Genomic DNA, 20,595 nt, shown 5'->3' with positions numbered 1-20,595 from the left:
CCGCGCCCACCGCCCGGCCAGCGCCGCCCCTCTACACAGAGCTCGGTCGCGTAACATTTTTCCATTGGAAAGAAAAAAGTAGATTCAACAAGGAAGTGTCACACCTGTCGGCACCTATGGGCTCCGTGCCCACCCTCCCCGGGGACCACGGCCAGCCCGGCACACACTGACAAGGCAGGGGACGGGGCCAGGCTGGGGGTGGGGGGCCCTGCAAACGCCAGCCACTCCCCTCACAGAGGCCCGGGGCTGCCCCCAACCCGAGCCCAGGCCGAGGCCTGCCAGTACCTGAGCACTGCGGGCACCCCAGGACAGCGGGCCCCGAATCCCAGCAGGGGGGGCCGTTTGCCAGGGCGCCCCCACAGGCTTCCCGCTATCTCCCGCTCAGAGCTCCAGGCGGCCGGTCCGGAAGGGGCACTGTGGGCCTAAGCCCCCTCCACCCTCACCGCCGTCCTCCTGGCCCCAGTCCAGGCTGGCACCTGGCTGGCAGCAGAACCAGCTGGGGCCCGGTCGCACCCTCCTCATGCGGCCTGGCCACCTGGAGGGGCTGTGTGGCCTCTGCTGTTGCACCTGTGAAATGGGCAGGAAGATCTCCCGCCCCCCCAGCCCCTCAGAGGGCTGGTCCAGAGGTCTTCCTGGCAGTGCCCCTGACTTCCTGGGGGCCCACCTGACCTCCGGCAGGCCCTCCCCTCAGCCTTGGTTTTCCGTCCTGTGAAGTGGGCAGCGTGCCCTTCCCTGGCCTCATCCCGGGAGGCCCCTCTCCGGACCAGACCAGCCGGCAGCCCCACCCAGGCCATCCCCCAGCCTGGCCTGCTCCCCTGCCTGTCCTCTCCAGGGCCCCACGGGCCCCTCCCACATCTGCTCAGGCCACCTCCCACCGGGAGCACCTCCCCGGCCGCACCCGCTTTGGCCCCTCCACATCCGTGGAGGACTGGGCTGCCTGTCCCCTGCCCCCAGCTCCTCAGAAGCTCCTGGGTGGCCGGGCGCCCCGCCCCCTGCATGAAACAAGGGGCTGGGGAGGAGGGTCCCCTGGGTTCAGCCAGTGGGTGCGATCTGGGGCTGCTGTCTCCCCTAAAAAGAGCTTCCGTGGTCTGACCCATCGTCTGCCCTCTGGAGGCCCCTGGGCGGGTGGGCCCCTGGGCAGGTGGGCCCCCCTCAGGGAGCGGAGACTCCGAGGGGCTGAGTCCGGCAGTGGGGAGGGCCAGGCGCCCCCAGCAGGCGGCCCTGCTCTGCACGGCCAGGCGCCCGGGGCCTGGCCCAGCGCTGGCACCCCCCCGCCGCAGCAGGCCGGGGGACCGAGGGGCCGGGTCTGCATCCCTGCTGGCCCCCCGCCCAGGGCCCCAGCAAGGCGCAGCCCCGGGCCTCCCCGGCAGGCACAGAATGGGCCCAGGTGGGGGACGCCTGCCTCGTCAGGACCTGAGTCTCTCCCCAGGCCTCACCCTGGGGCTCCCATTCCTGGGCCCACCTCCTCCCCGGGGAACAGGAGCAGGGAGGGCGAGGGGCGCTGGGCCAGCCCCCATCCCAGGATGGGTGCAGGGTGTAGGGGCGGCGAGGGAGGGGCGGGCCAGGCAGGTAGATACAGGTGGGGGTGGCCTGGGCACAGGGAGCCGAGTTGGCCACAGTCCCCCACGCCCTCCAGTCCTCGGAGCCGGAGACAAGGGCACCTGCCGGGGGCAGCACTGGGCGGCCACTCACCGGCCACCAGGCCCCGCCTCCAAACATCAACAGGGCAGCCAGGGGGCCCCACCTGCTCTGCGGTGTCAGGGAGGTCCCCCGCCCCTACGCGGGAAAGCGCAGGGACCCAGCACGGACACCAAGGGGCGGCCTGGAGCAGCCTGTATAGCGGCCTCCCTGGGCCGCCGCCCCCCCCCCCACCACTGGCCGGCCCTGCATTCCACACTCCACACACACACACACACACACACGGCCACAGGGTCCTGGTTTATTGCCTTCGAGTGTCCAGAACCACTGGCCGCCTCAGACCCAGTGGTTTCAGGGGCTGAGAGCGGGTCAGGGCTCGCAGGGGCTGTGGGGGAGGGGAGGGCCCGGTGGTTAACAAGCACGCCCGCCTCCAACAACACGCCGGAGAAGAGAGCCGGGCAGGGAGGGTGGTGGCAGAGAGGCCGGGGCCCCGGACAGACAGACAGACACAGGGCGGACAGGAGACAGAGGGAGAGGTCGGCCTAAAAAGGGGCAGACAGGCAGACGGACACGGGGACAGACGGGCGGAGAGAGAGGCCCCCGAGGGTGCCTGGGCGGAGCGGGGCGGGAGGCGGGGGCGCGGGGAGCTGCTGGGGGGGCGGGGCGGGCGGCCCCGGCCCCGGCGCCCGGGCTACATGACACAGCACCGGGCCTTGTGCGTGTGCGCGTCTTTGAACCGCAGTCTCTGTCTGGGCCGGTACTTCTCCAAGTAGGTGAGCTGCTTGCTGTTGATGGCTCCGCGCCGCTTCCTGGGGAGACGGCCGGGGGCGGGGTCAGGCGGGGCCGGCGCGGCCGCCCGCCCTGCCCCAGGGAGCCGCAGGCCCGAGGGGCCACCGTCCTGCCGGGCCTTTGCCTGAGCTGCTCCCACTGCCAGGCCCACCCTCCCCAGTCGCCTGCGGTCACCCCCGCTGGCCTTCTCGACTCACCTGGCCGTCCCCTCCTGTGGGCTGACCCCCTGAGCTCCCTCCCTGCGTGGTCCCCACCTCGGTGGACGAGGCCCCCATGTTTAGTACCCAGGCGCCCCTGCTCTCCCGGCCACGGGCCGCTGGGGGACCAGCACGTGAGGCCTGCACAAGCCTGCGGCCTGGGAGGGAGGGACCTCAAGGGACGGGGAGTGGCGGGCGCCTAGGGCTGTGCACCCAGCTCCTGGCAGGGCAGCCGTCCCCACTGCCCGGGACCTCGGATGTGACCACGGACTCGCTCTGATGAAATGTGAGTGGAAGAGACATGCGTGTGCTAGGCAGAGCTACGAGAGCCATCGTGCGGTCCACTGTGGCTGTCCCTGCGAGCTGGTGACACCACGAGGGGTGGGCTGCCTCACCGATGGCATCAGATGGGTCCCAAGAGCAGGGACACCCTGCGTGGCTCTCAGGGGCCGGAGTCGGGCCCACTGGCTCCTGCAGCAAGGCCCGGCCTGTCCTGACTCTCTGGGCCTCGAGCTGAGGGACCACAGCCCAGCCCTCCCCTCCCCTCCCCCTCCCCTCCCCCTCCCCTTGGCACAGCCCCGCCGCAGTCCCGGGGGACAGGCTGCACACAGAGGGCAGTCCTCTGGGCCCTCGGGGCCAGGAGGCGTTTCAGGGGCTGTCCGGCCGCAGGGTCAGGAGTGCCGCTGGCAGGGCTTTGGGCCCCGCAGGGTGGGGAGCCCCCTCGGCCCTGGACCCCTAGGCTGGCACGAACCAGCCTCACTTGGCCACTCACTGTCGAATGAACTGGATGGCGTCTTCATACTTCATCCCGCTCTCAATGAGGGCCAGGGCCACGAGGACAGGAGCCCTGGGGACGGACAGCAGGGCCGGTGACCCAGGCCTCAGCACCTCCCTCCAGACAGGCTGCCGGCTGGAGACACGGGCCGGAGCCCACCCACTCCCGTAGCCGGCTGCCCAGACTCCCCCGGTGCCCCCCCTCCCCTGAGAAGGGCGCAGGCTCGAAGCTCAGCTCCACCAACTGGTTCAAATTCCATTCCCTCCTAGCCCTGCTGTGTGACCTCGAGTAGGCCAGGCAACCTCTCTGTGCTGGGCTCGGGATGAGAGCTTGACACTCAGCTATCAGCCCTGCCTGGCCGGTCTTCCCTCTGCAAAACTGGTTGCTTTTGCCAACCCCAGGCTGGGTGGTGGGATGGGGGTCTTTGTGCCTGGGGAGGGGTGGGGCCGACAGCTCCTCCCTGCCCAAGGGCGGGGACAAAGCTGCAACCACAGCAGGAGGGACTGGAGTCAGACTTCAGGAAGCACTTCCTCCCTGTGAGGTGGCAGGAGGCCCGCGTCTGGGCATCCTCTGGAAGGTGGTCCCGTGGGACGTGGGCTCAGCACCCACAGGCGAGAGCGAGTCGAGCCACACGATCCCTGGTCAAGCAGGCCCGCCCCACCCCGCCCCGCCCGCTCACCGTCCCAGGCCGGCCACGCAGTGCACGGCCACGCAGCTGCCGGGGTCATCGCAGAACTTGGCCTTCAGCAGGCTCAGCCAGTCCTCCACCACCTTGCCGGGCGGCGGCGCCCCGTCGTCAAACGGCCAGTCCTGCAGGGGGAGCCGCCCGTGAGGACCCCGCCCCAGAGGGGGGTGGGCCAGCAGGCTCCCCCCACCCCCCCCACCAGCCTCTCCCCAGCCGCCAGAGATGGCAACGCTGGACCAAAAGCGACCCACCTCGCTGCCTCACGCCTGGCCGACCCTCCCCACCGCAGTGGAAGGAAGGGAAGTGTGCTGAGAGGCCCTGCACGTGCTCTGCTCCCAGTCCCTCTGAGCACCCACGGGCGAGGAGCCGGGGTCACGGGACCGGGAGGGGCAGAGGCGGGGCTCAGGCCGAGCCTGTGTGACCCCAAAGCTCCGGTTCCCCCTGCCGTCCCAAACAGCTAAGTGGAGGTTACAAAGGGACAGCTGCCAAAGACGGGGTCCCTGCAGGGACAGGGCCCTCCAGTGCCCAGGTGGCTGAGGCCCGAGCAGAGCTGGGCAGCACCTGCCGGACACCCTCCGTGCCTCGAGCCGCCGCCGGGCAGCTCCGTGCCAGGGAGGAGCCCTGAGACCCGCCCACGGGGACATGGCAGCACAGCCACCACCCCACCCCCCCCGCATGGGCTCGGGTCCCCAGGGCCAGGGACCAAGGGAACGGCCCAGGCGTCTCTCCCACGGCCTCCACGGACGGCCGCCCCAGGGGCCCGCCAGGTGCGCCTGCCCCTCCCCCACAGCACCTGCTGCCCGGCGACAGGGCCCCAGGCACAGGCAGCCAGCCCCTGAGAGGCGGCCTCAGGGCCAGGCCCAGGGCTGCTGGCTCCCGGCTTGGCCCGCGCTCGCTGAGTCTCCGGCACCTGCACAGCGGGGCCATGTCCCTGCCGGGCCTGGCTGCGGGGGTCATAGCCCCTGCCCCCAACGGAGAAGCGCCCCAGCAGGGGGTGTCCTTGCCAAAGTGCCACTCCCCGGGCGGTCCCAGTGGCCTCAAACGGCCACTGACCCCAGCCTCAGGTTGCCCACAACCGAGCCACCCCGGGCCTGTCCCGAAGCTAAGAAGCCGAGGCCCTGCCTGCCCTGGCACTCGGGGCGGCCCGTGGCAGGGCTCAGCAGCCCGAGCGCTCCGCCTCCCGGGCCAGGCCGGCCGGGGACGCGCTCTCCGGAGGCGGGGCCGGGCTGCACAGAGAGGAGGGGACCCACTTGAGGTCACACAGCCGGACGCCCGGGCCTCCCCGAGACCTGTCCGCACCTCACCCGGCCCAGGTGCGCACCTGCCGGGCGGCGGGCGGCACGCGGGAGGGCTGAGGGCGCCGGCCTCCCAGCACCGCCCAGGCGAGAGGGGCCCCTCCCCACCAGCAGAGCCCCCCCCCAGCCCGCACCACGCGCCCCTCACCACGACGGTGATGCCGTCCTTCTCCAGCAGGGCCTTGTCGTAGGTCACCTCGCACACCCGCACCACGGTGGTGGCCCCGTACTTCTTCAGGTCCTGCAGGGGGGGCGGGGAAGGCCAGGCTGGGCTGCAGGGCTCGGGGCATGACCCCCTGACCGGGGCCCGGCTGTCCGGGCCGGCTCACCCGGGCGGAGAGCCAGGGGTGCAAGAGCCCCCGGGGTGGCCTTCGGAGCTCCCGGGTTTGCTGGGGGCAAGCGCCTTTCCTGATGCTTCCCAGGCAGCGCCGCCCCGGCGCGCCGCACAGAGAGGAGGTGCCCCCACCGCACCCGGGCTCCTGGTGACCGCAGCCTCAAGCACATCACCCCCTCCTCTGGGGGCTCGGGACCCAGCAGGACCCCATTCTCCACACAAACCTCCTAGGTCCCCCAGCAGGGACCCGACACCACCAGCCCACCCGTGGGCCCCGACACAGCCCCGGCTCTGAGCAGCCCCCCTGGCTGGGGACAAGTACAGTCTGGCCAAGGGCTCCTCCAGACCCCACACAGAGGCCCTCAGTCAGTCCGGGAGGGGCAGGGCCCCGGGGGCAGGGGACGCCAGGGGGTGGGGCTCGGGGAGAGCCGCACGTGTGCTGAGCTGGTGGTGGAAGGGAGGCGGCCCCACGCGGCGGCAGGGAAGCCCCAGGGAAAAGGTCGAGGCCGCTCCCAGCCAGGCCCAGGGTATTTATACCCGGGGGGCGGGGGAGGGCAGGTGTCCCCCCACCGGCCACGTGCAGGAGCTGCTCCCCCCCCAGGGCTATTTCAGGGGTGGTGAGGAGTCAGCTGCTGGGCCTCCCCGTCACGGGACAGGGACACCGGGCACAGTGAGGTCAGGACAGAGCACCTCCGAGAATTTGGGGGCGGGGGTGCAGGGTTCGAGGTTGCGGGGCGCCCTAGATCCCTCGGTGCCCCCTGGGGTCGAAGCCTTGACCCCAGTCACATGCTGACCCTTGACCCTGGTCTCCCACGAAGCCCGGAGCCCGACCACAGGCTGTGCGCTGCCCTCAGCCCCCTCCCAGGGCCTGCCGTGGCCTCAGGGGTCCACAGCCTGGAAGGGCCCCTGGCTCACGTCCGGGGCCCAGGACCCCGCTGGCGAGGTGCCCACTGCCTGCCCCGTGCAGTTCTCAGGGCCCCCCTGCCCCGGTCTCTGTGTGATGGTGACACGCACTCACGCTGCACAGGGGAGACGCCGAGGCCACCGACAGCTCCGCACACGGCACGGCCCCCGACCCGCACCCCAGGCTTCCGCCAGGGGCCCGGCGAAGGGGCGCAGGCTCTGCAGACACGCCTGGTCCCATCCGCTGGGGCTGCGAGCAACGCCCTGTGGCCCTCGGACCCCCCGGCTCGGACCCTGGCCCAGCCCCCCACACACGGACACCGGCAGCCCGACGCCCCCCACCCCCCCCGAGGCCTGTGCTGACCCGAGGCCTCCACCAGAGCCTGTGGGCTTCCTGTGGCCCGGACGGGCCTGGCGCTGGCCATGGTGCTGGCCTCCGCGCCCGCGCCCCACCTGCCTGTGCCCAGGCCGCCCCAGCAGCAGCTTCTCGCCTGGGCCCCCACCCCCCTCCCGCTCAGCCTCTGCAGGAGCAAAAGGCATGGGCCGCCCCTCCCACCTCTGAACCCGCCTCTGTCCGTGCAGCCTGCAGCCCAGCTGCCCAGCCACCGGCCCCCGAGGAGCCAAATGACCGCCTAGCAGTCCTCACCCCGAGCTCCTGGGGACGGTCCCGTGTCCCCCCTCGGGGGGATCCTGTGACCAAGGATGACACGGCCACAGATGGCTCTCGGGAGGCCGAGGGCAGTGCGGCCAGGTCTGCGGGGCACCCGGCCCGGCCCACTCACCTCCACGAAGCTGCTGAGGGTGGCGTCGGTGGGGTTGTGCGTGATGAGGAACCGCATGTTCTTGTAGCTCACCTCCACGGGGGCCGGCCGGTTCATGCGGGCCATGGCTGCTCCCCGGGCGGGCTGGGGGCGCGGGCGGGAGGAGTCCCAACCCCCCACAACCCAAGAACGGGGTCCCTGTGCTTGTCCGAGAGAGAAAAACGCTTTTTAAAAAACCCGCCCCCGCCCCCGGCACAAATATTGTGCAGATACTCGGGAGGGGCAGGATGGCTAAAAAAGAAAACCCAAGTCCGTACAAAAGAAAGAGGAAAAAGCCCCCAGAAGTCTAACGGGCCCGTCCGGGCCCCTGCTTCTCACAGACGAGCAATCAGTTACAAACAATTAATTACAAAAAGGCGAACGTGAAAACAGTGACGGAGAAAGAAACTCCGGAAGGAAAACGTGTAAAAGCCCCGCGTCAGTCCGGCCGCCGCAGCCGCGTCCCACGCTGCGCCGGCTGCCGGGGGCGTCCTCTCTGCATCGGTGGGCGGGCCGGCGGGCGGCCCCTCCGTCGGGCGGCCGAGCCCCCGAGGACCGAAGGGAAAGCACACGCACACTGCAACCAAGCCGAAGGGGCCCCCCTGGGGCGGAGGTCGCGGGCGGCTCCGACGCGTGGGCCTGCCTCACGTCACCCCATCGGGGCACGGCGAGTCCTGGCAGGGCGCGGGGGGCTCAGGTGGCCCTGGGCCGGGCGGAGGCCATCGGCGGGCGAGGGCGATGGCGCGGGCCGGAGGCGCGGGCACGGGGGCGCCCTCAGCGGCAGGCGAGGCGACGCTGGGTGTGGCAGCGCTCAGGGCTGCCGCCGGAGGCCCTCGCCATGAATCCCAGGCCGGTCAGCAGCGGGCAGCGCCTGGGGACGAGGGGGAGAAGGGAGTGGAAAGATCAGGGGCCACCTGAGCCCCCGCCCTCCGAGAGCGGCGGCAGCCTGCCCGACCCCCCACCCCCACCACCGCGTCAACGTTGCTTCTCCCTGGAACCCGCTGCGGGAGCTGGTGGGGGGGGGGGCCCTCCCCGGGCCTCGGTTTCCCCCACGTGAGAGCGCGAGGGAGGGCAGCTCCGCTGGGCTGGCCCCGGGCCCGGAGGCCGCAGGACAGCCACCGGGATGGAGCGGAGAGGGACCCAGCGAGGAAAGGGTTTGGGGATCACACATGCACCCTCGGGGAGCCCCGAACCCCAACACACGGACGCCAGGCCGTCCGTGGTGACAGGGGCCTAGCACCCAGAGCCCGGCCCCCCACCCCGTAATCGGCAGACGCCCCACCCACACCCCAGACCGTCCGCCTGTCCACTGTGGGGCTTCCCAGCCGGGTGGCCCCGGGGCAGCCGGTCCTCAGACACGGGGGCCTGGGCACGGAGGCCGAGGGGCTGGGACCAGGGGGCGGGGGGGAGGTGGAGGAGGTTCCGCTCACACCGAGATCTCCCCCAACGTCCCTCTGCCCCGGCCGCCGTCCCCACCGTCTGCTCACGGGGCTGGCCGGGCACAGGGGGCAGCAGGGAGGGGCTCTGTCCTCCAGGAGCTCCGAGAGCCAGCACAGACCGCAGCAGGCGAGGGCCAGCCCCCAGGCACATGCCCAGGGGGTGACGGCACAGGCAGTCAGGAAGGGGTCGCTCTGAGACGGGGCACCAGGGAGGGACGCTGCCAGGCCACAGAGACCACCGTCAGGCACCTCCACGCCTGCTTCTCCCTCCTGGGCTCCGGGGGCCCAGGCCTGGGGCCCCCGCAGCGGCACCGGCCCCCAGGGCGGTTTCGCTGGCCTCGGTTTCCCCATCAGCACAACGAGAGGCCGAACAAGATGCCCCCAAGGTCCCTGCAGCTGTGACCCAGTGGCCCCGGGACCTCAGCCTGGGTGCAGGAGGGGCGCAAGGCCTCAGACCCCAGACGCCACCGCCGCTCCCAGGCCCAGGGCAGCCGCCACGTCTCGCCCCCACCCTGCCCCTTGAGGTGGTCCTGGGAGAGGAGGGCTCAGTGGGGGTGTGGTGCCCCCAGGGCAGGGGGGAGAGACGGAGAGAAGGGTCCTGCCCTGGCTGGGCCCAGCCGGAGCCACCCTGCAGCCGGAAAGAGACCCCTGCACAGGCCCCGGGCGGCCAGCGAAGGAACACCTGAGCCTCCCGAGGCAGCAGCCGGCCCCACGTGCACGTGTGTGTGCATGCGTGTGTGAGTGTGTGTGTGTTTGCCAGAATGAAAGGGGTAAAGGCCCAAAGAAGCCGCGAGGCTCTGCCTCCCTGCCTGGGGACACCTGTGGGCATCCGGAGGTGGCCTGGCTCTGCCACCCAGTGTCCCTGGGCGGGTCCTGAGGGCCGAGGGTCACTGGGCAGGGAGGGGCCTGGAGCCCCCCATACTACTGCCCGCTGGAGCCTGGAGTGGTGCCCTGTCGGTGGGGCTAGGGGTTAGGCTGGCTAGGGTCAGAGGTCTGGGCAGAGGTGGGACCAAGGCCACTACCCTGGCTGCCACACCCACCTGGGGGTGGTCCCCCGCAGGGTCTGGGACTCCCAGCCACAGGTGGGGCACACAGGACGCCCACTGTCCTGTCCCAGGTGCCCCGCGTGGCTCAACCAGGCCTTGGGGCCACCCCCAGGGAAAGGCTGTTCCTCCTACCCACACCTCCTCAGTGGGGTCACTCAGCAAGCTCCCCAGGCAGCAGGACCCAAGGCCACCAGCCCCACCCCCTATGCCCCTGCAGTCCGGGGCCCATCCCTCTGGCCTTCGGGCCACAGCACACACACGCCCCCTCCCCCCCTCACCCCGCCCAGAACTACTGTCCTTCGGGGACCTGTTGGGGAGGCCCCTCGCCGCCCGACTGCAGGGGAGGGGGCAGCCCAGGGAGAGGCAGAGGCCCTCCGGAGCCCTGCCCAGGCCAGCGAAGCGCTGCCCGGGCTCCCCGAGCTCAAGTCTGGGGGTCAGGAGCGGCGCTCAGGCCGGCTCCCGGGGTGGAAACCGCCCTCACCCCTGCTCACAGCTGGCTGAGGAGCCGGCAGGAATCGGGATCCACAGGGTTCCAGGGAGGCCCGGCCCCTCTGGACCCAGAACCGGGGATGGAAGCCGGGAGGCTGGAGGGCTAGGGCTCAGGGGGTCCCAGAGGGGGCCGGCGAGAACACGGGAGGGGAGCGCGAGCCCGTGAGCGGGATGGCCTCCCCGGCGCGGGCTGGCTCGGGCGGGGGCCACCCCGTCCCGCCGCGCGTTAGCCCCGGCGCGTAGGCTGGTTCTGAGGGCTGCGGCCACCTCCCCGGGGCGGGGCTGGGGTCCTTCCCGGCACGCCCCCCGCCCGCGCCCTGCGCGCCCCGCTCACCGGAGAGTGCGGGCGTCCTGCCGCTGCCTCCATCCGCTCGGGGCCAAACCGGGCCGCGGCCGGGAGACCCACGGTGCGGGGCGCTGGCTCCCCGCGGAGGCTCCCCGGGCGAGCGGCCGGGGGCTATTTATAGCGCCCGGGCATCACGTGGGGCGGGGTGGCCGGTGACCGGCTGGCGACCTGGCTTGTTGTGGCTCCCACACCTGCCGCCTAAATATAACTGTCGGTTCCCCGCGCCCGGCAAACAAAGGGGCGGCGGAGGGCCCAGCGCGGAGGAAGCGGCGCGGAGGAAGGGGAAATGCAAGGGCAGAGGGGAGGGCCGCTGGCCGCCGCGGGGCGGGGCCCCTGCCGCCGGGCGCACGGCCTTCCTCCTCCCCGAGCGAGCGTGCGCCGCCCTGGAACCTCCGGGGCTCCCCACGGCCCCTTCGGAGGGGGGGCAGCGGTGGAGCCGCGCGGCGCAGAGGGTGCTCCTGATGGGCACCTCGGCCCAGGCCAAGGCTTGGACCCATAACTTTGAAAATACAGAGGAGGGTAGCCATGGCCCAGATGGGTAAACTAGGCTGGCACCCCCAGAGTCGCTGCCACCCGCCTCGCCCGGCCCCAGCCCCGGCCCCTGCTCAGGCTCCTGCTGGGACCCTGGTCTCACACTGAGGACCCCTCCGCTTGCTGAGCACCCACAGCACCCCTCATGTCCTCGCTGCCTGGAGGGGCGCCAGCTGCCGTTCCCCGCCCCGCCCCGCCCCTGGTGTGCAGGTGAGGAACGGACTCCGTGGAGCTCCGAGCCTGCCCCGGGGACTGCGAGAAGGCAGGGTCCACAGGGTGCTGTCTCCCCAGCACCTCGCCCTCCGAGCCTCGGAAAAGCCACCCCCTGGGAATGAGGTGACATTCCCAGGCGAGACCCTCCCCGGGGCCCTGGCGTGCTTCCAGGGAGCGCAGGTCCAGACACAGGTGGTCCCCCGACTCAGCACGGGGTGGCCGTGGCGGTCCTCGCACCCCGGGGCTCCCAGCTCCCAGCAGCGTCTCCCTGGACGGCGGCTCTGAACACCCAGTGTCCCACGGGTCTCCCACCGTGATGGCTCCCTGAGGGTCTGTCCCCCCGGACACTGCCAGGCCCTGCACGCCGTGAACGAGACTGTCAGCCACACCGTGTGGGTGACACACAGCAGCCTGGACGGCTCCAGTGACTTCCTCCAGCCACACAGCCCGGAGGTGGGGCCACAGTGGGCCTGGGTGCTGCCCCGCCGGCCGAGGCCCTCTGGAGACACCCAGCCTGTCCCCCATCCGTCCGGGTGAAAGGTCCCTTCAAGCCCAGGGGTCCGCACCCAGGACGCAGAGCCCACCCAGCTGCTCGGGCTGCAAACCTGGGCCCCAGATCCCCACCCCCCCTTGCCCGGGGCGCCCCCTCCGGCCAGGCCCGGGGGGCACCTGCCGCCCCTGGCGCTGCCCCAAGCCCTTCAGAGAAGTCTATTTTTATCGGGCAGGAGCCGTTCCTGGAAGACTCCCAGCGCGAGCCCGCGTCCACACACTGCTGCGGGGGGGCCCGGAGGGGAGCCCCGCCAGGACGGGCCCTCGCCACCCCGCCCCGCCCCCAGAAAGCCTCCCAGAGCCCTCCCACCCTCGCACGCAGCCGCGCCCGGGCCCAGCCCCCCCACTGACGGCCGCTGCTGCCTCCCTGCCCGCTCCCCGGCCCCGTCCCCTCTCCCTTCGGCACGCGCCCTCCGGGGCAGAGAGCGGTCTGCCGCAGGGTGGGCGGGCCCCGGGGGCAGGCACAGAGGTCGTCGACTCCACCCAGCCTCCCGCACGTGGGGCTGGCACCAGGGGCCCCCCCACCCACTTGTTTGCGGACAAGTGACCCAACGTTCTGGGCAGCGGTCCAGACCTGGGAAGCGTCCAGGACGCATCACGGGACCTCAGCCCCCGAGGTCCAGAAGGGCCTCAGAGGTCACAGGCGCCATCTAATCCCTGGCCTGCACACCCCGGTGTGCTCACTGCTCTTTGGCATCGCCTTCCCCCTTCGGGCAGCGCCCCAAGTCACCAGTCCCTCCTTCCAGTGCCTGCCGAGCGCCCGCTGCGTGGGCGTGGCCAGCAGGAGGGAAGCCTCCCAGAGGGATCAGCCCGCACGCAGGCAGATGCTGCCCAAGGCAGAGGTGGGGCAGCAGGTGATCAGGGAGGGCTTCCTGGAGGAGTGGGCCCGCAACGGCATCGTCAGGGCTTAGCCAACTGCTCTGACTCCCTGTGTGGCCCGGGACCAGCATTTGCCCTCTCTGGGTCCTGTGGCCTCCTCTCCCAGAGGAGACACTGCCAGAGAGGGGAACCACTTTGCGCAGTGGGGGCACCTCCCAGCCAGCCCCAGGGCACCCCACTGTGCGCTGGCCGCGGAGCCGTGTGAAACAGGCTTCTGTATCCACGGGGCCAGGCCCCCCTCTTACCCACTGGGACCCCGAGGTGGCGAAGACGCTTCCCGGAGCTCAGCCGCCGACCCACAGGCCTGCGAGGGTCAGCCTCGCCACACACGTGGCTTCTGGTGCCCACAGGACGTGGTGCGGACTGGCCTGCCCGTGCGGCCGGCCCGCCAAGGCCACCCTCCCGCGCTGTCAGCCCACGGCCCCGCCTGGACAGGCCGCAGCTCCACCGCAGACGGGAAAGCTGTCATTGCCACCCTCATGAGTGGCCGGGTGGGCAGGCGGGTGCAGGACAGTGTGACTCCTGCTCTGATGCCCAGACCCCCCTCCCGGGGGTGGTGTCAAACCGGGATCGGGGCCACCGGCGCTCACGGTAACTAGGAGGGGCCGGTGCCTGCTTTTCCGCGGAGCCTATAGCCCACATCAGGGTCGAACAGATCAGAAGCCCCCCTGTACTGGAGGGGCGTCTGTGTCCCCGGTGCTCCTCTGATTCATTTTGTACAAGGGGGTTCACAGGCCACCGTGAGCACCCAGGTCACGGGGAGCAGGAGAGGGTGTGGTCAAACCAGCACCCAGCGGCCATGTGGCCATGGGTCCCGCCGTGTGGCAGCCGTTGTGCCCCCAGCCCCCCCAGGGGACATGGTGACGGGGGGACCGGTGCACCCCGGCTGTCCTGGGTGATCTTTGATCTTTGACAAGCCCTCCTCCCACCCCCCACCCCACGGTGAACGGTCGTGCCGTCGCCGCTGCGCTCTGGCCCGCGGTTACCAGAGAGGACGTGGGCACGGAAGGGTTCCGGAACCGCCGAGGGGCAGGAGAGCTGGGCCGGCCCCACGCAGGGGCACCCGGTCCCCTCCCCCGGTCCACGGAGGCTGGTGCCGCCGCTGGGAGGCGGGGGCACGTGACGGCAGCAGGGAGCCTGGGACGATGGGGTGCATCTCCACGTGGCCCAGGCGGAGGGAGCTCCGCGAGGACGAGGCTCCCGCGCCAGGGTGAGCCCTCGCCCCACCTGGCCGAGGAAGCCGCGGAGCCGGAAGTCCTGAGGACCCCCGGCCGAGAGCTCTCCTGAGGTCTGCCCCGGGCGGCCACCCCACCTTCCACGCCCGCCCACCCACCCCGGGGGCCCCCGTGGCCCTCCGGCACTCTGACACTCACCCGAGTCCCAAGTCCTAGAGTCCCTTGTGGCTGCGCCCCCAGCCTGGCTTTATCCCTGCCCGCTTGCCCGCCCTCCCGCGTCAAAGGCCCCAGACCCCCGCCCACCCGGGATCGGCCGGGAGACTGGGGCACCGGCGGGGGCGGCCCTGGGAGGTTCCTGCCGCCCGGCCTTCGGCTCCCGCCTCTGAGGGCCGCCAGCAGCTGGACGGGGGGGGGGCCTGGGACGCGGGTCTGAGGTCGCGGGGGGCACCCTGGTCCCAGGAGGAAGAAAGGGGGAGCCCCTCCCCCACCGGGCCGGGCTCCGGGGCTGGAGCGGGTAGGACGGTCCCCAGGGCCCTGTAACTGCAGGCAGCCAGAGCCGGAGGGGGCAGGGGGGGCAAGAGTTGCGGGCAGGGAGCCAGAGGGGAGGGGAGTCCAGGCTCCGAGGCCCAGACCTTGCAGCTGGCAGGGGGATGGGGTTGGTGGGGGGAGGGGGAGAGGCGAGGGGCACCTCAGGTGTCCGCCCTGTCTCCCCCGCGCCCGCCATGTGAGCTGGGAAGAGGGTCTGAGGGCCCTTTCCCTCCCGGGTGGGCTCACCCCACTCCCACCCCCCCACCTGCCCACACAGAGATAGCTCACCCTCAACCTGAGTGCCCCTCCTCACCCCCCACTCCTGCCCTCTCGGGGGTTCACAGGATCTCTCCCGTCAGCCCTGCTCCTCCCAAGAGCCCCCTGAGCGCCAAGGCATTCGGGTCACCCCATTGCGGCCCTTTCCTCCCCAGAGAGGAGGGAGCTGGCCAGCCAGTGGGCGCGTTACCCTGCCCTGCCCCGCCCCACGGCCCTGCTCCAGCTGAGGAAGTGGGAACCCCCGCCAGCGGGGGAGGGGCTGTTCCTGCCTCCCAGGGCCGAGGGCGGCTGCCCCTCCCCCGCCAGGATGCTGCCCCAGGATGGTGACATCAGGAAGGGTGGGGCCTGCCCACCCCACCCTGGGTGGGGGTTGAGGGGTCTCAGGCCATCCCGTCTCCTGGAGGGTAATTCCTGGGGGCCCAGGTGGCCCCCCAGAAGCCCGCACTGATGCCTGCCCCCCAGGGGAGCAATGGGGAGCAACAGCCATAGGAGGGGCCACCCCCCTCCCCCGGCCACCCAGACCTCCCTCCAGCCCTGCCCCTCTGCACACCCCCCAGGTGGGGACAACCCTGGGGACCATCCTACACAGCGGGAGGGACAGCTCCACAACAGACACCAGGGCCGGCTCCGACGTGACCCTCAGCAGTGCTCCCCGCACCGCCCAGGGAGACCAGGGGCCCTGTGGGGACACGCACGGGTCATGCCGCAGATGGGGCGTCGCGACCAGACGGCTCAGCCAGGAGGGACGGGGGCCCTCCCCCACCACAGCCCAGCAGCAGCAGCCCTGCACCCCCTTTGTGCCCCGGACCACGCCCGTCTTTCCGGCTGGACGTAGCAGGGCTGGGGGCCTCCCAGCAGCCTTTGGCGTTTGCCTCGGAGATGGGTGGCCCCCCTTTCTGCCTCACTGCCCAGCAGGACAGGGCCTCGCACAGCAGAGCACTGCCCCTCCCTGGCCCCAGCCAGCAGTCTCCTCTTGGGGTGGACGAGACTGGACTCATCCAAGGGCCCAGACCCTGGCCCCCGGACAGGCAGGGCCCCCAGCCGCCGGCAGCGCATCAGCCCCTCGCCGGGCTGGCCGGGTGTCCAGGAGCAGTGTCCGGTAGGCCCCGAGGCACCTGCCCCTGCATGGGGAGGCCCCGGTCCCGGGGGCCTGGCTCTCTCCGAGGCTGGCGGCAGCTCCCACCCCAGAGCCTGCTCGTCTAGAGCAGGGGTCCTCTGGCTGGGAACCCATGGTCCCCGGGATGCTGCCAGACACGGGCCACCGAGCTCCAAAAACCAGCCCTGGCCTCAGGGTTAGACCCACGGCCTCTGCCGCCGGCACTCCCCTCCCGGGCCTGGACGGCTGGCGCCGGCTCCTGGCACCAGGCCCCACGTCTCCGAGGCCCCTGCAGGCCGTGCCCAGCGCGGGCGTGGGGTGCCAGCAGCACACGGAGTTTCAGGACCCACTTGGAGCTAATGACCCCTGAGAGGCCCTCAGAGGCCCCCCGCAGGCCCCCAGCCTGGCCCTGCCAAGAGCGAGAAGGCCTGGCCCGGGGTGCTCGGGACCCTCAGCAGACAAAGAGACCCTGGGCCGGGCCTCAGAGAGCCCGCGTGGGTGCTGTGACTCTCACGGAGGGTCCCTGCGGCCCAAGGGTCCCTCTCGCCAGCCGGGGGAGGCTGACCACAGAGCTCTCACCCACAGGTGAGAAAATAGGAACTGCACCCTTGGGTGCCCAGCCCACCGGTGCCTGCGGGGGCGTCTCGTGGTCCGGTGGGCGGGGGTAGGGCACACACGCGACGGGTGGTCTCCCGCTGGGCCCCCTGTGCAGCAAAGATTCAGAATTCACTGGGTTCCATGCGCCCACCTGCACAGAGCTAGGCCTTGGACCCCGGACCCTCTCCGCAGAGGGGCAGCTACGGCTCTTTGGGACCCCTGGACAGGAGCGCCCGGGCAGGAGCCCGGAGCAGGGGAAGGGCGGTCTGCTTGCAGCCAGCGCCTGGCCGGCCATGCAGCCCCTCCCGGTCATTCCCGAGAGGCGGGCGGGGCCGGGTCCCACCGAGCACAGTCAGACAGAGCGGCAGTGTCCTGCGCCCGCCCGGCCACCCTGCACCCGCCCGGGAGGTGAGGAGCGGGTTGGCCTGTCCTCAGACCTAGGACATTGTCAGCAGGAGCCCAGCGAGCGTGCGGACCCCCGGGGTGGCGGGCGGGGCCTGGGGGCGTCACGGAGCGGTGGCCCCTCCTGCTCACCAGCACGCCCGGAAGCCTGCCCCGAGCGGGAGGCCAGCGCACGTCTCCGGAGAGCGGGCCCCGGCCCGGGCGGAACACAGGCCCACGTGCCGCCCGCGGCTCTGAGTGCACACTCGGCCCCTGCCGGCCGGCTCACTAATGGGCACACGTCCCACGAGCGTCCCTTCCCCGGGCCCGGTGTCCCGTCCCGGGCAGTGGGGGGCACTCCCAGGTCCCCTGCACGTACTCCACGTAATGGACTCCATGGCAACCTGGGCACAGACCCCTCCCCCCCACATCCGTCCTCCACCCCCTTGTATGGGTGGGGCCACGCAGTGGGCGGGGCTTCACCAGGGCCCCGCCCCCGCCCCAGTGGGCACTTTCTGCGAAATTCTCCCAGTCCAACAGCCCCTGAAGGGGGACCGGAGGCCCAGCCCCGCGACACGCGTCAGAGCTCCGAAAGGCCCCTCGCCCAGCTCCTGCTTTACTCCCTGGGGTCCTCCCCTGCCACCCCGACTGGGACACAGGCCCCGAGGCCCGGCAGCCAGAACAGGGAGCGAGATCACCGAGGTGGCCAGGGCCGCTGGCCAAGGTCCTGGTGCACGCACGTCAGAGGAGCCTGCGGGAGCCGCGGGAAACAGCTCCTGCCCGGCCTGGGGAGGCCGCGTCCAAAATAACCCGCCCGCCGCCCTGCAAGGCCTCGGCCGGGCCAACGTGGGCCTCGCGGCCCCGGCGCTGCCAAGCTGGGTGCGGAAGGTCACGGCTATTTCTGGGCCGGCCTGGCAGGGCGAGGTAGCCCACCCCCGCCCTGTGCCCCTGAAGAGCCCGCGCGAGAGGGACACCAGGGCCCAGCAAGCAGGTCGCTGTCCTCAAGGCACAAAGGGGCCGGCCTGCAGGCCCCCCAAGGTGCCCGGGTCCTGCTGCGGACCCCGCTCCGCTGGCCTTCCCTCCCCGACCCGTCCTCTTGGGAGAAAAGTGAGCGGGGACAGGACAGGCCAGGGACTCGCTCCGGCAGTGGCCAAGCCCAGGCCCACAGGACCCCACCCGGCCCCTCAGCGACTGTGAGTCCCTGGCGGGCAAGGACCCCAAGGACGGCGTGGCCACCGATGCCCCGCCCCCACCAGGCAGCCCCTCGGCGGGCACCTGCATGTGCCCGAGACCCGCCACCCAGGCCCTGCGAGGGGCCGGAGGGAAACCCCCACCAACAGGGAGGCCGGCCGCACTCGCTGGGGGCCGCGCGGGGGCCTGTCCCTGCGCCTCCGCTCCTTCATTCGCTCCGCAGAACTCACCGAGGGCGCCGGGCACTCTGCTCAGGCAGGAGGAGGGACGCGGGCCGGGTTCCAGCGCTGGGGCCCCCACCACGTCCCTGTGTCCCCGCATCCCCACGTCCCCGCGTCCCCGCACCAGACAGCTGCCAGCCACCCTCCGTTAGAGCCGTGAGAGCGAGGGCGGCCCTGCACCGGACGCCGGGGCAGAGCCGCTTAATCCTGCTTTGCAGCCCTGAACTGGGAGCCTGCCGGGGCCGGGCTGTGCGGACGGCGGGGTAATCTCTTCAGGGGCGCTGCAGCCAGCCCACAGAGCAGGGCGCCCGCCACTGTACCCGGGTTCCGGGGCGCACTCCGGCGGTGTTCAGCGAGGTCAGGGCTTTGTGATCGCCACCCACGCCCTAGCTCCAGAATGTTCCCCCCATCGCCCCCCAAAGAAACCCCACATCCACTGGCAGTCCCCCCCCCCGAGGCCTTGCCAGCCGCCGGACCACTCCCTGCGGCTCTGGGCCCCCCCTCCTGCCGGGCACACGGGGGACCCCGTGTGGCGCCTGAGGCTGCCCCTGCCCCCCGGCACCGAGTCTTCACGGCTCATCCACCGCGTGGCCCGGGTCGGGACACCGTCACTCCGTCCCGTGGCTGGTGGTGCCCCATGGCGCGGAGAGGCCGCAGTGTGCCACCTGCTCCCCGGCGGGCGGACACGGGGGTCACCCCGGGCCTGCGTGCCTTTCCCCCGGAGGGACGGCATGGCCGCACACAGGCGGCCGGCGTGCTGGTCCTCCTAGCCTCTCCTCCCGAGGCAGGGGGGCAGCGGGCCAAGGCCGACCCCACTCCGACCTGGGGTCTGCCCGGCTCTGCCTTGGGAGGCAGCCAACCCCCTGCCAGGGGAGCCCGGGGGCAGCTGTCAGGCTGTGCCATGGAGTCTTTGCTTGGGAACCGCCAGCGACCCCCTGGGGACGCGCCGGTGGCCGCCTGTCCTCGGCACACCGACGTCCCCGGGACATGCGCGGTCGCCCAGGGCTGGCCAGCGGACACCCTTCCCGGCAGCGCGCTCCGGATCCCAGATCCGGGCCCCGGTTCTCACGCTCCCTCCCCTCCCGGGCGGGGGTGGGGGAGGCGGGCGTGCGGGGCCCTGACACCCCAGCCGGCTCTCAGGAGGGACGTGGTCTGAGGACCCTGAGCCAGGGACTCTCAAAGGGAGGGGTGGGGGGAAAGGGCAGAAGGGGCCGCCTAGGGCCTCTCCTTGGCTCCCCCCCCCGCCGTGGCTGGCACAGCAGGGCTGTCTGGGCCCCCAGTCCACCAGGTCTGTCTGAAGACAGATGCCTGGGCAGCCAGGAGTACGGGACGCAGGGCCCCCTGGGGTCAGTGTCCCTCCTCGAGCCAGGCAGGCCCAGCTGGCAGCGTCTGTGGGAACGGTCCCCAGGCCCAGGCGGCCACACTCAGGCCAGTCAGTGGGCAGCGGGGCGCGTCCCGAGGGGCGGAAGCCCAGGCTCTGATCCCTCTCCAGGCTCGTCCAGCCCCGAGGGGCGATGGGGGAGGGGGGAGGGAGGGAGGGGCTGGGGGCGGAGAGGGAGGGCTGCGACCTCTCCAACAGACAGTCCCCATCCACGTGTCCAGGGACCGTGACCTCCTGAGCCAGGACCCTGCTGGGCCTCACCTGGGGCTGCTGTGCGGAAGGGGCAGCTCACAGGGTGGACAGACAGGTGGACATGCTCTGTGGACAGTTCGGTCTGTGCTCCAGCTGTGTGGACCCAGAGCCGCCGGCTCTGCCCGCTCTGCTCCCCCTCATTCCCTGCCCCCGCCGCTCCACCCAGGGACCCCCAGCTCTGGCTGTCCTGTGTCCTCCTCACAGGCCTGAGGGCCCCAGGGGACAGCCCTTCTGGTGACTTCCTGCCAGGATGGCCGGGGGAAGGGTGGACAAGGCCTCCAGATGGCTTCCTCTGGCTGCCCTGCAGAGGCAGCCCGTGGGAACAGCCCGGCACCACCCCCGCCACAGCGGGGAGGGGCCGGGAGGGCAGGGGGTCCTGCTGGTAGGGCCCCAGCTGCGGCTACGGGGCACCTGGACACACCACCCCCACTTACCCCCTCTCAACATCCCCAGAAGGGGGCTGTGCACCCCCACTTACGAGGAGGAAACTGAGGCACAAACCGGCAGCACACCAGGACCGCCTCTCTGCCAGGCAGACGCCCCTTTCATGGTCAGCCGCCTGTCCCCTTGCCAGCTGAGACATCTCCAG

General features: G+C 71.8%; 1 protein-coding gene across 1 annotated transcript; it reads right to left on the bottom strand.

Annotated features, from left to right (window-relative positions):
- Positions 1-1,918: 1,918 nt before the first annotated feature.
- Positions 1,919-10,984, bottom strand: PTP4A3 (protein tyrosine phosphatase 4A3). The gene is made up of 6 exons (XM_045861585.1): positions 10,725-10,984; positions 7,399-8,287; positions 5,528-5,620; positions 4,079-4,209; positions 3,397-3,471; positions 1,919-2,447 (listed from the first exon to the last, which is right to left on the bottom strand). Exons 2-6 carry the CDS (start codon positions 7,501-7,503, stop codon positions 2,330-2,332), a joined length of 522 nt encoding a protein of 173 aa, XP_045717541.1. The 5' UTR covers positions 7,504-8,287; positions 10,725-10,984; the 3' UTR covers positions 1,919-2,329.
- Positions 10,985-20,595: the final 9,611 nt, after the last annotated feature.

The sequence above is a fragment of the Phyllostomus hastatus genome, unplaced genomic scaffold (genome assembly GCF_019186645.2).
Source record: "Phyllostomus hastatus isolate PE091 unplaced genomic scaffold, TTU_PhHast_1.1 phas_scaffold_21, whole genome shotgun sequence".
NCBI lineage: Eukaryota > Metazoa > Chordata > Mammalia > Chiroptera > Phyllostomidae > Phyllostomus > Phyllostomus hastatus.
Note: the sequence above shows the minus strand (reverse complement) of the source record. Positions and strands in the feature narration are given on the sequence as shown.

Coding starts and splice junctions, on each gene's coding strand:
- PTP4A3 (XM_045861585.1), bottom strand. CDS start 7,503: ATGGCCCGCATGAACCGGCCGGCCCCCGTGGAGGTGAGCTACAAGAAC. Junction 4,210..5,527: donor AGGACGGCATCACCGTCGTG/GTGAGGGGCGCG, acceptor CTCCCCCTGCAG/GACTGGCCGTTTGACGACGG. Junction 3,472..4,078: donor TGCGTGGCCGGCCTGGGACG/GTGAGCGGGCGG, acceptor GTCCGTCCCCAG/GGCTCCTGTCCTCGTGGCCC.